An 18,293-nucleotide genomic window follows, 5' to 3' on the forward strand; every position below is an offset into this window, starting at 1 on the left:
TAGTATCAGTACTAGGCAGGGAGTACACATGGACTATAGTATCAGTACTAGGCAGGGAGTACACATGGACTATAGTATCAGTACTAGGCAGGGAGTACACATGGACTATAGTATCAGTACTAGGCAGGGAGATGCCCTCAAAGCAAACGTTCTCCTCCGTCTTGTGATGTGTCCAGAGGTCTTTGTCCAGTCCAGAGCTGTGCTGGAGCCACACATCGTCCACTGGGGCTTCCTGTCCTCCAAAGAAGACTACATCAGGGTCCTGTGCCAGGCTGACGTGGTGGTCTCCACCGCCGCCCACGAGTTCTTTGGCGTCGCCATGTGAGGCCACACCCATTGTTGCTTAATGACTTGGTTAGCCAGACCACCAAGTTAGCATGTCTACCAGTTTTTCTTGTGGTTCAGGTTATCATGTCTACCAGTTTTTCATGTGGTTCAGGTTGTCATGTCTACCAGTTTTTCATGTGGTTCAGGTTGTCATGTCTACCAGTTTTTCATGTGGTTCAGGTTGTCATGTCTACCAGTTATTCATGTGGTTCAGGTTGTCATTTCTACCAGTTTTTCATGTGGTTCAGGTTGTCATGTCTACCAATTTTTCATGTGGTTCAGGTTGTCATGTCTACCAGTTATTCATGTGGTTCAGGTTGTCATGTCTACCAGTTTTTCATGTGGTTCAGGTTGTCATGTCTACCAGTTTTTCATGTGGTTCAGGTTGTCATGTCTACCAGTTTTTCATGTGGTTCAGGTTGTCATGTCTACCAGTTTTTCATGTGGTTCAGGTTGTCATGTCTACCAGTTTTTCATGTGGTTCAGGTTGTCATGTCCACCAGTTATTCATGTGGTTCAGGTTGTCATGTCTACCAGTTATTCATGTGGTTCAGGTTGTCATGTCTACCAGTTTTTCATGTGGTTCAGGTTGTCATGTCTACCAGTTTTTCATGTGGTTCGGGTTGTCATGTCTACCAGTTATTCATGTGGTTCAGGTTGTCATGTCTACCAGTTTTTCATGTGGTTCAGGTTGTCATGTCTACCAGTTTTTCATGTGGTTCAGGTTGTCATGTCTACCAGTTATTCATGTGGTTCAGGTTGTCATGTCTACCAGTTTTTCATGTGGTTCAGGTTGTCATGTCTACCAGTTTTTCATGTGGTTCGGGTTGTCATGTCTACCAGTTATTCATGTGGTTCAGGTTGTCATGTCTACCAGTGTTTCATGTGGTTCAGGTTGTCATGTCTACCAGTTTTTCATGTGGTTCAGGTTGTCATGTCTACCAGTTATTCATGTGGTTCAGGTTGTCATGTCCACCAGTTACTCATGTGGTTCAGGTTGTCATGTCCACCAGTTATTCATGTGGTTCAGGTTGTCATGTCTACCAGTTTTTCATGTGGTTCAGGTTGTCATGTCTACCAGTTTTTCATGTGGTTCAGGTTGTCATGTCTACCACTTTTTCATGTGGTTCAGGTTGTCATGTCTACCAGTTTTTCATGTGGTTCAGGTTGTCATGTCTACCAGTTTTTCATGTGGTTCAGCTTGTCATGTCTACCAGTTTTTCATGTGGTTCAGGTTGGAGGCGGTCCACTGCGGGTGTTACCCTCTGTGTCCCAACGCTTTGGTCTACCCCGAACTATTCCCAGGTAACACCTTTGTCATGGTCGTCATCTACCTTCTGGCATCTCATTGACATCTCATTGACATCGTCTACCTGCTGTCATCTTATTTACATCTCATTTACATCGTCTACCTGCTTACATCTCATTTACATAGTCTACCTGCTGTCATCTCATTTACATCTCATTTACATAGTTTACCTGCTGTCATCTCATTTACATCTCATTTACATAGTCTACCTGCTGTGATCTCATTTACATCTCATTTACATAGTCTACCTGCTGTGATCTCATTTACATCTCATTTACATAGTCTACCTGCTGTCATCTCATTTACATCGTCTACCTGCTGTCATCTCATTTACCTCTCATTTACATCGTCTACCTGCTGTCATCTCATTTACCTCTCATTTACATCGTCTACCTGCTGTTATCTCATTTACATCGTTTACCTGCTTTAATCTCATTTACCTTTCATTTACATAGTCTACCTGCTGTCATCTCTTTTGAATCGTCTACCTGCTGTCTTCTCATTTACATCTCATTTAAATCGTCTACCTGCTTTCATATCATTTACGTCTCATTGACATCGTCTACCTGCTGTCTTCTCATTTACATCTCATTTAAATCGTCTAGCTGCTTTCATCTCATTTACATCTCATTGACATCGTCTACCTGCTTTCATCTCATTTACGTCTCATTTACATAGTCTACCTGCTTTCATCTCATTTACATCTCATTTACATAGTCTACCTGCTGTCATCTCATTGACATTGTCTACCCGCTTTCATCTCATTTACATTTCATTTACATAGTCTACGAGCTTTCATCTCATTTACATCTCATTTACATCGTCTACCTGCTGTCATCTCATTTACATCTCATAGACACCGTTTACCTGCTTTCATCTCATTTACATCTCATTTACATAGTCTACCTGCTGTCATCTCATTTACATAGTCTGCCTGCTTTCATCTAATTTACATCTCATTTACATCGGCTACCTGCTTTCATCTTATTTACATCTCATTTACATTGTCTACCTGCTGTCATCTCATTTACATAGTCTACCTGCTGTCATCTCATTTACATCTCATTTACATCGGCTACCTGCTTTCATCTTATTTACATCTCATTTACATTGTCTACCTGCTGTCATCTCATTTACATAGTCTACCTGCTGTCATCTCATTTACATAGTCGACCTTCTTTCATCTCATTTACATAATCTACCTGCTGTCATCTCATTTACATCGGCTACCTGCTTTCATCTCATTTACATCTCATTTACATCGTATACCTGCTTTCATTTCATTTACATCTCATTGACATCGTCTACCTGATGTAATCTCATTGACATCTCATTTACATCGTCTACCTGCTTTCATCTCATTTACATCTCATTTACATCGTATACCTGCTTTCATTTCATTTACATCTCATTGACATCGTCTACCTGCTGTCATCTCATTTACATCTCATTGACATCGTCTACCTGCTTTCATCTCATTTACATCTCATTTACATAGTCTACCTGCTTTCATCTCATTTAAATAGTCTACCTGCTTTCATCTCATTTCCGTAGTCTACCTGCTTACATCTAATTTACATCTCATTTAAATAGTCTACCTGCTGTCATTTCATTTCCATCGTCTACCTGCTTTCATCTCATTTACATCTCATTTACCTGCTGACATCTCATTTCCATCGTTTACCTGCTTACATCTCATTTACATCTCATTTACCTGCTTACATCTCATTTACATAGTCTACTTGCTGTCATCTCATTGACATCTCATTGACTTAGTGTACTTGAAGTGGTTTGCATGTCACCTGTGTCCACCTGTGTCCACCTGTGCTACCTGTGTCCACCTGTGTTCACCTGTGTTCACCTGTGTTCACCTGTGTCCACCTGTGTCCACCTGTGTTCACCTGTGTTCACCTGTGTCCACCTGTGTTCACCTGTGTCCACCTGTGTTCACCTGTGTTCACCTGTGTCCACCTGTGTTCACCTGTGTTCACCTGTGTTCACCTGTGTTCACCTGTGTCCACCTGTGTCCACCTGTGTTCACCTGTGTTCACCTGTGCTACCTGTGTTCACCTGTGTCCACCTGTGTCCACCTGTGTCCACCTGTGTCCACCTGTGTCCACCTGTGTTCACCTGTGTCCACCTGTGTCCACCTGTGTCCACCTGTGTTCACCTGTGTTCACCTGTGCTACCTGTGTTCACCTGTGTCCACCTGTGTCCACCTGTGCTACCTGTGTTCACCTGTGTTCACCTGTGTTCACCTGTGTTCACCTGTGCTACCTGTGTCCACCTGTGCTACCTGTGTCCACCTGTGTCCACCTGTGTCCACCTGTGCTACCTGTGTCCACCTGTGTCCACCTGTGTCCACCTGTGTCCACCTGTGTCCACCTGTGTCCACCTGTGTTCACCTGTGTCCACCTGTGTCCACCTGTGTCCACCTGTGTCCACCTGTGCTACCTGTGTTCACCTGTGTTCACCTGTGCTACCTGTGTCCACCTGTGGCTACCTGTGTCCACCTGTGTCCACCTGTGTCCACCTGTGTTCACCTGTGTCCACCTGTGTTCACCTGTGTTCACCTGTGCTACCTGTGTCCACCTGTGTTCACCTGTGCTACCTGTATTCACCTGTGTCCACCTGTGTTCACCTGTGTTCACCTGTGCTACCTGTGCAGCAGAGTACCTGTACTCCACGCCCCAGCAGCTTCACAAGAGACTGCGAGCGCTCTGCAAGAAGCCCCAAGTGGCGCGCGCACACCTGGTGCAGGTAACTGACATGACATATTCACACCTGGTGCAGGTAACTGACATGACATATTCACACCTGGTGCAGGTAACTGACATGACATATTCACACCTGGTGCAGGTAACTGACATGACATATTCACACCTGGTGCAGGTAACTGACATGACATATTCACACCTGGTGCAGGTAACTGACATGACATATTCACACCTGGTGCAGGTAACTGACATGACATATTCACACCTGGTGCAGGTAACTGACATGACATCTTCACACCTGGTGCAGGTAACTGACATGACATATTCACACCTGGTGCAGGTAACTGACATGACATATTCACACCTGGTGCAGGTAACTGACATGACATCTTCACACCTGGTGCAGGTAACTGACATGACATATTCACACCTGGTGCAGGTAACTGACATGACATCTTCACACCTGGTGCAGGTAACTGACATGACATATTCACACCTGGTGCAGGTAACTGACATGACATATTCACACCTGGAAACCTGTTTGCTTCTTGCTAGCCCGTTTGGGTGTCTTAAAAGCTGTTTAATTGGGGTGTATTCACGCCAAGCAGGTGTTCAACCAATTAGGGTGTACACTACATTAGGGCGTACCTTTTTGGATACATTTTGTTCAATTAAGGTGTATTCACACTAAGCAGGCTTGGGTGTATTTACGTGAAAAATATTTCAGATAAATTAAAAGTAAGTACACTAGATCAACTAAGGTGTATTCACGCTAATCATGTTTCAGATCAATGAAGGTGTATTCACGCTAATCATGTTTCAGATCAATGAAGGTGTATTCACACTAATCATGTTTCAGACCAGTTAAGGTGTATTCACGCTAATCATGTTTCAGATCAATGAAGGTGTATTCACACTAATCATGTTTCAGATCGATTAAGGTGTATTCACACTAATCATGTTTCAGATCGATTAAGGTGTATTCACGCTAATCATATTTCAGATCAATTAGGTGTATTCACACTAATCATGTTTCAGATCGATTAAGATGTATACACGCTAATCATGTTTCAGATCAATTAGGTGTATTCACACTAATCATGTTTCAGATCGATTAAGATGTATACACGCTAATCATGTTTCAGATCAATTAGGTGTATTCACACTAATCATGTTTCAGATCGATTAAGATGTATACACGCTAATCATGTTTCAGATCAATTAGGTGTATTCACACTAATCATGTTTCAGATCAATTAGGTGTATTCACACTAATCATGTTTCAGATCAATGAAGGTGTATTCACACTAATCATGTTTCAGATCGATGGTGTATTCACACTAATCATGTTTCAAATCGATTAAGGTGTATTCACGCTCATCATGTTTCAGATCAATTAGGTGTATTCACACTAATCATGTTTCAGATTGATTAAGGTGTATTCACGCTAATCATGTTTCAGATCAATGAAGGTGTATTCACACTAATCATGTTTCAGATCAATTAAGGTGTATTCACACTAATCATGTTTCAGATCAATTAAGGTGTATTCACACTAATCATGTTTCAGATCAATTAAGGTGTATTCACACTAATCATGTTTCAGATCAATTAAGGTGTATTCACACTAATCATGTTTCAGATCAACTAATGTGTATTCACACTAAGCATATTTCAGATCGATTAAGGTGTATTCACGCTAAGCATGTTTCAGATCAATGAAGGTGTATTCACATTAATCATGTTTCAGAACAATAATGGTGTATTCACACTAATCATGTTTCAGATCGATTAAGATGTATACACGCTAATCATGTTTCAGATCAATTAGGTGTATTCACACTAATCATGTTTCAGATCGATTAAGATGTATACACGCTAATCATGTTTCAGATCAATTAGGTGTATTCACACTAATCATGTTTCAGATCAATTAGGTGTATTCACACTAATCATGTTTCAGATCAATGAAGGTGTATTCACACTAATCATGTTTCAGATCGATGGTGTATTCACACTAATCATGTTTCAAATCGATTAAGGTGTATTCACGCTCATCATGTTTCAGATCAATTAGGTGTATTCACACTAATCATGTTTCAGATTGATTAAGGTGTATTCACGCTAATCATGTTTCAGATCAATGAAGGTGTATTCACACTAATCATGTTTCAGATCAATTAAGGTGTATTCACACTAATCATGTTTCAGATCAATTAAGGTGTATTCACACTAATCATGTTTCAGATCAATGAAGGTGTATTCACACTAATCATGTTTCAGATCAATTAAGGTGTATTCACACTAATCATGTTTCAGATCAACTAATGTGTATTCACACTAAGCATATTTCAGATCGATTAAGGTGTATTCACGCTAAGCATGTTTCAGATCAATGAAGGTGTATTCACATTAATCATGTTTCAGAACAATAATGGTGTATTCACACTAAGCATGTTTCAGACCAATTAAGGTGTATTCACACTAATCATGTTTCAGATCAATTAAGGTGTATTCACACTAATCATGTTTCAGATCAATGAAGGTGTATTCACACTAATCATGTTTCAGACCAATTAAGGTGTATTCACACTAATCATGTTTCAGATCAATTAAGGTGTATTCACACTAATCATGTTTCAGACCAATTAAGGTGTATTCACACTAATCATGTTTCAGATCAATTAAGGTGTATTCACACTAATCATGTTTCAGACCAATTAAGGTGTATTCACAGTAAAACGGGTGTAAAAGGAGACTTTGTGTCGTCAGGTGGACACCTGCTCCTTCTCCTGGGACTTCCTCAAGGAGCGTTTCCAAAGTCTGTTGACCCCGTGACCTTGTCTTCCACCTGGTCTGGATGAAGGTGATTGGTGTATAATTATATGTAGTGGTGTGTACTATTGGTGTATAATTATATGTAGTGGTGTGTACTATTGGTGTATAATTATATGTAGTGGTGTGTACTATTGGTGTATAATTATATGTAGTGGTGTGTACTATTGGTGTATAATTATATGTAGTGGTGTGTACTATTGGTGTATAATTATATGTAGTGGTGTGTACTATTGGTGTATGATTATATGTAGTGGTGTGTACTATTGGTGTATAATTATATGTAGTGGTGTGTACTATTGGTGTATAATTATATGTAGTGGTGTGTACTATTGGTGTATAATTATATGTAGTGGTGTGTACTATTGGTGTATAATTATATGTAGTGGTGTGTACTATTGGTGTATAATTATATGTAGTGGTGTGTACTATTGGTGTATAATTATATGTAGTGGTGTGTACTATTGGTGTATAATTATATGTAGTGGTGTGTACTATTGGTGTATAATTATATGTAGTGGTGTGTACTATTGGTGTATAATTATATGTAGTGGTGTGTACTATTGGTGTATAATTATATTTAGTGGTGTGCACTATTGGTGTATAATTATATGTAGTGGTGTGTACTATTGGTGTATAATTATATGTAGTGGTGTGTACTATTGGTATATAATTATATGTAGTGGTGTGTACTATTGGTGTATAATTATATGTAGTGGTGTGTACTATTGGTGTATAATTATATGTAGTGGTGTGTACTATTGGTGTATAATTATATGTAGTGGTGTGTACTATTGGTGTATAATTATATGTAGTGGTGTGTACTATTGGTGTATAATTATATGTAGTGGTGTGTACTATTGGTGTATAATTATATGTAGTGGTGTGTACTATTGGTGTATAATTATATGTAGTGGTGTGTACTATTGGTGTATAATTATATGTAGTGGTGTGTACTATTGGTGTATAATTATATGTAGTGGTGTGTACTATTGGTGTATAATTATATGTAGTGGTGTGTACTATTGGTGTATAATTATATTTAGTGGTGTGCACTATTGGTGTATAATTATATGTAGTGGTGTGTACTATTGGTGTATAATTATATGTAGTGGTGTGTACTATTGGTATATAATTATATGTAGTGGTGTGTACTATTGGTGTATAATTATATGTAGTGGTGTGTACTATTGGTGTATAATTATATGTAGTGGTGTGTACTATTGGTGTATAATTATATGTAGTGGTGTGTACTATTGGTGTATAATTATATGTAGTGGTGTGTACTATTGGTGTATAATTATATGTAGTGGTGTGTACTATTGGTGTATAATTATATGTAGTGGTGTGTACTATTGGTGTATAATTATATGTAGTGGTGTGTACTATTGGTGTATAATTATATGTAGTGGTGTGTACTATTGGTGTATAATTATATGTAGTGGTGTGTACTATTGGTGTATAATTATATGTAGTGGTGTGTACTATTGGTGTATAATTATATGTAGTGCTGTGTACTATTGGTGTATAATTATATTTAGTGGTTTGTACTATTGGTGTATAATTATATTTAGTGGTGTGCACTATTGGTGTATAATTATATGTAGTGGTGTGTACTATTGGTGTATAATTATATGTAGTGGTGTGTACTATTGGTGTATAATTATATGTAGTGGTGTGTACTATTGGTGTATAATTTTATGTAGTGGTGTGTACTATTGGTGTATAATTATATGTAGTGGTGTGTACTATTGGTGTATAATTATATGTAGTGGTGTGTACTATTGGTGTATAATTATATGTAGTGGTGTGTACTATTGGTGTATAATTATATGTAGTGCTGTGTACTATTGGTGTATAATTATATTTAGTGGTTTGTACTATTGGTGTATAATTATATTTAGTGGTGTGCACTATTGGTGTATAATTATATGTAGTGGTGTGTACTATTGGTGTATAATTATATGTAGTGGTGTGTACTATTGGTGTATAATTATATGTAGTGGTATGTATTATTGGTGTATAATTATATGTAGTGGTGTGTACTATTGGTGTGTAATTATATGTAGTGGTGTGTACTATTGGTGTATAATTACATGTAGTGGTGTGTACTATTGGTGTATAATTATATGTAGTGGTGTGTACTATTGGTGTATAATTATATGTAGTGCTGTGTACTATTGGTGTATAATTATATGTAGTGGTGTGTACTATTGGTGTATGATTATATGTAGTGGTGTGTACTATTGGTGTATAATTATATGTAGTGGTGTGTACTATTGGTGTATGATTATATGTAGTGGTGTGTACTATTGGTGTATAATTATATGTAGTGCTGTGTACTATTGGTGTATAATTATATTTAGTGGTTTGTACTATTGGTGTATAATTATATTTAGTGGTGTGCACTATTGGTGTATAATTATATGTAGTGGTGTGTACTATTGGTGTATAATTATATGTAGTGGTGTGTACTATTGGTGTATAATTATATGTAGTGGTATGTATTATTGGTGTATAATTATATGTAGTGGTGTGTACTATTGGTGTGTAATTATATGTAGTGGTGTGTACTATTGGTGTATAATTACATGTAGTGGTGTGTACTATTGGTGTATAATTATATGTAGTGGTGTGTACTATTGGTGTATAATTATATGTAGTGCTGTGTACTATTGGTGTATAATTATATGTAGTGGTGTGTACTTTTGGTGTATAATTAAAAAGCAAACCTTTTCGCTCCGGCATTGGTCTACCTTTAATTATTACCTCCTGCTTCCATTGAAAGTCCAGTTTAGAAAACTGTTTTATTTTACATATTTCATCCTCCATGTTTTTAATCAAAGTTCAGGCGAGAGGAAATAAACCATCGCTGCACTTGACTTGCTAACTTTTTTTTCTTTTTTTTTCTTCTGCGGCCGAGGAATGATCTCTGGGATCCTCCATCCTACCGCCCTCTACCACCAGGAGGCCGGATTACTGCAAGCCTCAGCCAGTACGTGTTTTGCAGCAGATTTATGAATGCTCAGCACAAGAAATATGTTCCACACATACAGTTGTTGACAAAATACACTGTACATTATATACCTCAGCTAACTCAACTATGGAAATGTATAATATAATTCATATAGCAATACGCTCTCACTGCACAGCAGGCCAGCAGTTAGCCCAGTCATTGCGCAATCCATGGTGAGGCACTGAGTGACGTGCCTCAACTGGCTGCTGATCACCGCACCGTCTCTTCTCAGTATTTGAACGGAAAATGTGAAAATAAAAATAAAAATAATCTAAAACTGGTGAAATTAAATGGAAAATAACTTTAGTATAATCACTGAATACATATAACAATTTAATTAATTATTTTTTCTTTTTACTTTTTTTTTTCTTTCCATGATGGCAGGTGAGGCCCCGCCTCCCCTGCCTCTAGTGACGGCACGCCACTGGTATATATATACACATATGCATATATATATATATGTGTGTGTATATATACACATGTATATATATATACAGTACATACACACACATATATATATACCCATATATATATATAATATATACACTCACAAATATATATATATATATATATATATATATGTGTGTGTACATATATATATGTGTATGTGCACATATATACTGTATATACCAGGAGTCACCAACCTTTTTGAAAGCAAGGGCTACTTCTTGGGTACTGATTACTGCGAAGGGCTACCAGTTTGATACACACTTAAATAAATTGCCAGAAGTAGCCAATTTGCTCAATTTACCTTTAACTCTGTTAATATTAATAATTAATGATATTTATCTTTGTGGAAACACTGATCATCTTAATGATTTCTCACATTAAATATATATAGAAACAGATAAATATCAATATGCAACACTTTATTTTTATATTTTCTCTAAGTGCACATTTTTCAAATTGAACATTTTCAAATGATCATTTCTAAGACAGTCTTGTGAAATCACAATATCCCATTTTAACTAGCTAGCCACTAACATTTTTGAACAAATCATGAATTACTTTGCACCATGTTTGTACAAATAATAACTCATGTAAAATACAAAAGTAAACTCTCAAATTTTTAAATCATGTCACACTTTGAACTGGACACCAAATCTGTTTTCTGTTTCTTTGTCAGTTAGTGGGAAGCCTGGCATTGCATGCTGTTAACTAGTGTGTTGTACTCTGGTGTGTAACTTGACACTGCAACTCTGAGTGAGTCTTGCAGATGTGCATCAGTGAGGCGTGTTCTGTGTTTGTTCTTGATCAAGTTCATGTCAGAAAAGGCTGATTCACAAAGATAAGATTTTTCCTCATTGTTTGCGGAACCTTCTTAATCTTTTGGACATATTTTCACAGCAATCTGGCCTTAAGCTTAATTATGATAAATGTAAAATGTTAAGGATCGGAAATCTAAAGGGAACGTCCTTTCGAATGGAGTGCAAAGTGCCTGTTTTGTGGACAGATGGACCAGTTAACATACTTGGTGTTGTTGTCCCAGAAAATCTGGAAGATCTAGGCTCAGTAAATTATGATAATCGACTAAGAAAGCTGGACAAAATTATGCAATTATGGAAAGGGAAATCCCTAACCTTGTATGGTAAAATGTCTATTGCCAACTTGTTAATTATTCCTCAATTTATTTATTTGTTTTTGTCAAAAACAGATGGCCCTTGCAGATGTGTTGTCTATGTTGTGTTCAGGGACTGTGTCCCTTGCAGATGTGTTGTCTATGTTGTGGGAACCAGAATATTGGTAGCAGAAAGAAATAACCCCTTTTGTGTGAGTGGGTGTGGATGAGTGTGCATGGGGGAGGTTGTTTGGGTTGATGCACTGATTGAAAGTGTGTCTTGTGTTTTTTCTATGTAGATTTAATTTTTTTTTTAAAAAAATGTTTTTTTTTAAATAAATAATTTAAAAAAAAAAAAATTTTTTTTTTTTTTTTAGAACAGGCCCGCGGGCGACTCATCTGGTTCTTACGGGCGACCTGGTGCCCATGGGCACCGCGTTGGTGACCCCTGATATACACACACAAATATATATATATATATATATATATATATATATATATATATATATATATATATATATATATATATATATATATATATATAGGTGATATATATATGTGTGTGTATATACATATATATGTATGTATATATATATATACACATATATATGTATGTATATATACATATATGTATATATGTATAAATATACATACATATATGTATATATACTGTATATATGTATATATATACTGTGTATGTATGCTTTATACTTGAAGTTGAACGTGAAAGAAATAAAGTTTAAACAAAGAATATACAAAATAACTACTTCTATAATATAATTTTTCAAAATAAAACCACTTCAAATAATTATTATTTAAGAGTTTTTGGAAAGAATATAAAAAACACAACTTCAAAGAGAACAATTAAATCCAACTACTTCACAGAAAAACGATACATTTTACAAAAACAAAAATGATGGAAAAAAAGAAGAAAAACAAGGTGAAAGAAGTCATATTAAAATTGAAGTTTTTCAGAATATTTCAAAGACAAATGTATAAAGAAGAAGAAAAAACAAGTCTTGATGTTTGAAGTTTGCTTTTGGAGGATTTGAATCTCATCAAACATTCCACTTGGCGCCTCAAAGCAGATTAAAGTGGAATTACGAGCTCATCACAAATAATCCTGGCCACACGGACACTGGACCACTCCCACGTGTGACCCGCAGGTCACTCAGGTCAAAGGTGAAATTAGCAGGAAGCCATCCTTGCTAGCATGCTAATGCTAACCGACACGTTTCCTTCCTCAAGTTGACAAAATGTTGATTATTGAATGATGCATGTCATGAAATGGTCAGTGATTAAACATGCATGTCATTCAATGGTCAATTAGTGAATGATTAAACCAGCATGTAATTAAATGGAGGTCCATTCAAATTGTACAACAATATTAGTCTGAGAGTGTGATGCTGCCCACTAGAGGGCGCTTGAAGTCCTTTAAATGGATTTATAACTCCTCCAGTCACCAGTATCACTGGTAATATCAGCTCCAGTATCACTTGTGATATCAGCTGTGGATCATTTCAAATGTACACAAATATTAGTCTATTGGTGGGAATTATTCTGACATTGGCTACAATTTATTTGTGTTGTTTACATTCTGACCATTCCAAACAGCACTCCTTTTTATTTTCCCTCACCTTAAAAAATGTGTAGCACCAGAGCATTTTAACTATATATATATATATATATATATATATATATATATATATATATATATATATATATATATATATATATATATATATATATATATATATATATATATATATATATATATTTAGGAAATGCTCTGGTGCTACATACATCTATGTATTATTATTTTAATCGTTTTTTATTAAATAAAAAGTGAATCAAATAAATAAATGTATATATATATATGTGTGTGTATATATATATATATAGTTATATATTATTTTAATCTGTTTTTTATTAAATAATAGTGAAGTTGTATTCGATTATTATTTTTTGTATGTACGTATATAATATACACACACATGTATATGCACACAAATATATATATATATATATATATAAATATGTGTGTATATATTATATATATATATATGTATATATATATAATATATACACACACACATATATATATATATATATTTGTGTAAATATATACATGTATATATATATAAAATATACAAATAATAATCAAATACAACTTCACTATTAGTTATATATACATATTCTTATTTAATTTAAAAAAATATTAAAATAATATATAACTAACTATATATATATATATATTTGTATTTTTTTAATTTATTTTATTTTTGTAGAAAAAATGAATATAAAATATAAGAATAAATGGTATTTGTCTTATTTATTTATTTTTATTACCATTTTCTGGTTCATTGTTTTGATACGTAGTTACACACCTCAATTGTGTTTTTACCTCCTAATGCTTTATTGTAGTTTATTCTTTATATTGTTTTACTTATTATGTGTGTATTGGTTGTATGTTATTTTTTAAAAATAAAATAAAGACAAAGTGGATAATTTATTTTAAATATATACAGTACACACACACATACATATTTAAACACAATAATATAATGTAAAAAAATAACTTGAACATTAAAAAAGTTTGAACAAAGAATATATTTTTAAAAAATTGAAAGAATTTGGAAAACAACTTCAAAGAATGAATATTAACTTTAAAGAATGCATTAAAAAAACATTTAAGAAAGAATATTGGAAACACATTTTCAAACCTCACAGAAAGAATGTAAAAAATATTTAATATAAAAAAAATGTTTCTAAAAAAGTTTAAGGAAAAAAAATATTAAAACGTTTTTAAAAAATGTTTTACTTTTTTGTTGTTGTAGTTATTCCCTTTTTTATTTAGTTTTGTAGAAAAAGTGAATTAAACTACAGCTAAGTTTGCTTTAAGCATGACTCATTTTCTCGTGATTATTATATATCGCAATTGCCGACTGTATATATGCATGTGCATTACAAATGGCTCCTAAACGAATGGCTCACAATTAGTACTCGGTTCTCGTCGTCTCGTCTTAAAGTGCCGTTCACAATAGTCGGTTCGTTCGTGAACGTCACATCTCTTGATTTTTAAAGACGGGCAGCAAAACAATTTGTAGCGGAGATGTATAAATTCCTCGTGTCAGAGTTTCATTCCAGTAACTTTACACTGAAAGATTGAACTCGCAGTTTGATGTCATTTGCGTCATATTGTGATATATGTTCGGAGGAAAGAAATAAATCGTCAAAAGATGAAAAGAGTTGAGAGATTAATCAGAGTGATGCATGCTGGGAACACGGAAGTCATGTTGAAGTTGTTTTTGTGTTTATTTTGATTATTTATCAATTGTTTGTAAATGTTGCAATTTATAATTAAAGGGACAAGCGGTAGAAAATGGATGGATGGATATATATAATGTATAAAATAAAAACAAATAAAATAAGGAAGTCATGTTGAAGTGTCACCGTGATGCATGCTGGGAAGACAAAAGTCACGCTAAAGCGGCGCTACAATAATATGTTCACGTTTTGACGTGATCTTTCTCACATTTATTGACACGAATAACTTAGAGTTAGTATAATTGTATGTCGCGTACAGCTTTCAGAAGCAGACAGTCTACGATATAAACCAGCTACAAACAGGTCAGGTGATCTCAACGGCGCGAAAAAGGAACATTTGAATCAAGCCGGAAGTGATATGTCGCTTTTTTGGCCTGGCGAGAAGCTTTAAAAGTTGTGTTTAAAAGCAGGAAATGACGTGACTAATAAAGTGGTGGTGACGACAGTGTTGTGTCGTTTGTGTGTGGATGCGACGTCGCAAATGTTGCCATTGATAAAAACCACCGTCAGCACCGTTTGGGATTTAGCACTGCGATGCCGCCATCTGATGGTGACTTGTGGAACTACACATCAGATGAAATAATGTCGAGGAATAGAAGAGCTGAGATCAGTAAGTTAAAAGGCAGACAAAGTAAGAGTTATGGACATTAACTTGGATTTATTTTCAAATAAGATTTAAAACGCTCAGAAAAAAAGCATCGTCGATTCTCTGAAATATTTATTTACTTTCGTTTGCGTAGATTGAAGTAAGTAAAGAATATTTCTATGAAATAGTGTGTTTGACACGTTACTGCCGCAGGATGCTCACCAGAATGTGTTTCAGGGAAGCTCGCTCATTTCCAAAGTCTTTATTTTTTGAAGGGTCAATTCCGATACAATGGAGCCAGATATTAATACGATACGATATCAGCAGGAATCCAACATTCTTTTATTGTTTTGTAGAATAGAAAATGCTTGGTCAAGTGAAAGTATTCAGCGAACAATAACAATGTTAAGGTGGTATTATTAAATAGGTGTATAATTGTATGGTTGTCAAATGTTAAGGTGGTATTATTAATTAGGTGTATAATTGTTTGGTTGTCAATACATATAGTCTACTACCATGTCAATACATAAATCATATAGTCTACTACCATGTCAATACATAAATCATATAGTCTACTACCATGGCAATACATAAATCATATAGTCTACTACCATGTCAATACATAAATCATATAGTCTACTACCATGTCAATACATAAATCATATAGTCTACTACCATGTCAATACATAAATCATATAGTCTACTACCATGTCAATACATACATCATATAGTCTACTACCATGTCAATACATAAATCATATAGTCTACTACCATGTCAATACATAAATCATATAGTCTACTACCATGTCAATACATACATCATATAGTCTACTACCATGTCAATACATACATCATATAGTCTACTACCATGTCAATACATAAATCATATAGTCTACTACCATGTCAATACATACATCATATAGTCTACTACCATGTCAATACATAAATCATATAGTCTACTACCATGTCAATACATAAATCATATAGTCTACTACCATGTCAATACATAAATCATATAGTCTACTACCATGTCAATACATAAATCATATAGTCTACTACCATGTCAATACATAAATCATATAGTCTACCACCATGTCAATACATAAATCATATAGTCTACTACCATGTCAATACATAAATCATATAGTCTACTACCATGTCAATACATACATCATATAGTCTACTACCATGTCAATACATAAATCATATAGTCTACTACCATGTCAATACATACATCATATAGTCTACTACCATGTCAATACATAAATCATATAGTCTACTACCATGTCAATACATAAATCATATAGTCTACCACCATGTCAATACATAAATCATATAGTCTACCACCATGTCAATACATAAATCATATAGTCTACTACCATGTCAATACATAAATCATATAGTCTACTACCATGTCAATACATAAATCATATAGTCTACTACCATGTCAATACATAAATCATATAGTCTACTACCATGTCAATACATACATCATATAGTCTACTACCATGTCAATACATACATCATATAGTCTACTACCATGTCAATACATAAATCATATAGTCTACTACCATGTCAATACATACATCATATAGTCTACTACCATGTCAATACATACATCATATAGTCTACTACCATGTCAATACATACATCATATAGTCTACTACCATGTCAATACATACATCATATAGTCTACTACCATGTCAATACATAAATCATATAGTCTACTACCATGTCAATACATAAATCATATAGTCTACTACCATGGCAATACATAAATCATATAGTCTACTACCATGTCAATACATAAATCATATAGTCTACTACCATGTCAATACATAAATCATATAGTCTACTACCATGGCAATACATAAATCATATAGTCTACTACCATGTCAATACATAAATCATATAGTCTACTACCATGGCAATACATAAATCATATAGTCTACTACCATGTCAATACATAAATCATATAGTCTACTACCATGTCAATACATAAATCATATAGTCTACTACCATGTCAATACATAAATCATATAGTCTACTACCATGTCAATACATACATCATATAGTCTACTACCATGTCAATACATAAATCATATAGTCTACTACCATGTCAATACATAAATCATATAGTCTACTACCATGTCAATACATACATCATATAGTCTACTACCATGTCAATACATACATCATATAGTCTACTACCATGTCAATACATAAATCATATAGTCTACTACCATGTCAATACATACATCATATAGTCTACTACCATGTCAATACATAAATCATATAGTCTACTACTATGTCAATACATACATCATATAGTCTACTACCATGTCAATACATAAATCATATAGTCTACTACCATGTCAATACATAAATCATATAGTCTACTACCATGTCAATACATAAATCATATAGTCTACTACCATGTCAATACATAAATCATATAGTCTACCACCATGTCAATACATAAATCATATAGTCTACTACCATGTCAATACATAAATCATATAGTCTACTACCATGTCAATACATACATCATATAGTCTACTACCATGTCAATACATAAATCATATAGTCTACTACCATGTCAATACATAAATCATATA

General features: G+C 34.6%; 1 protein-coding gene across 5 annotated transcripts in view; it reads left to right on the forward strand.

The window, feature by feature from the left end:
- The window catches only part of LOC133664250 (glycosyltransferase-like domain-containing protein 1), a 65,703-nt gene that overhangs the window by 29,116 nt on the left and 18,294 nt on the right, over positions 1 to 18,293 (forward strand). For 2 of the 5 annotated variants that reach the window (XR_009828560.1, XR_009828559.1), the window contains exons 8-12: positions 177 to 321; positions 1,562 to 1,632; positions 4,305 to 4,396; positions 7,126 to 7,219; positions 10,112 to 10,183. Coding sequence is in view for 3 of the 5 variants with exons in the window: in XM_062068749.1 (XP_061924733.1) it covers positions 177 to 321; positions 1,562 to 1,632; positions 4,305 to 4,396; positions 7,126 to 7,191 (374 nt within the window). In the remaining 2 variants the exon portion in view is untranslated. Of the gene's footprint in view, positions 1 to 176; positions 322 to 1,561; positions 1,633 to 4,304; positions 4,397 to 7,125; positions 7,220 to 10,105; positions 10,725 to 18,293 lie in introns of those variants that run through there. The other 3 variants (XM_062068749.1, XM_062068751.1, XM_062068750.1) reach the window with 3 other exon arrangements.

This window comes from Entelurus aequoreus, linkage group LG14, assembly GCF_033978785.1.
Source record: "Entelurus aequoreus isolate RoL-2023_Sb linkage group LG14, RoL_Eaeq_v1.1, whole genome shotgun sequence".
NCBI lineage: Eukaryota > Metazoa > Chordata > Actinopteri > Syngnathiformes > Syngnathidae > Entelurus > Entelurus aequoreus.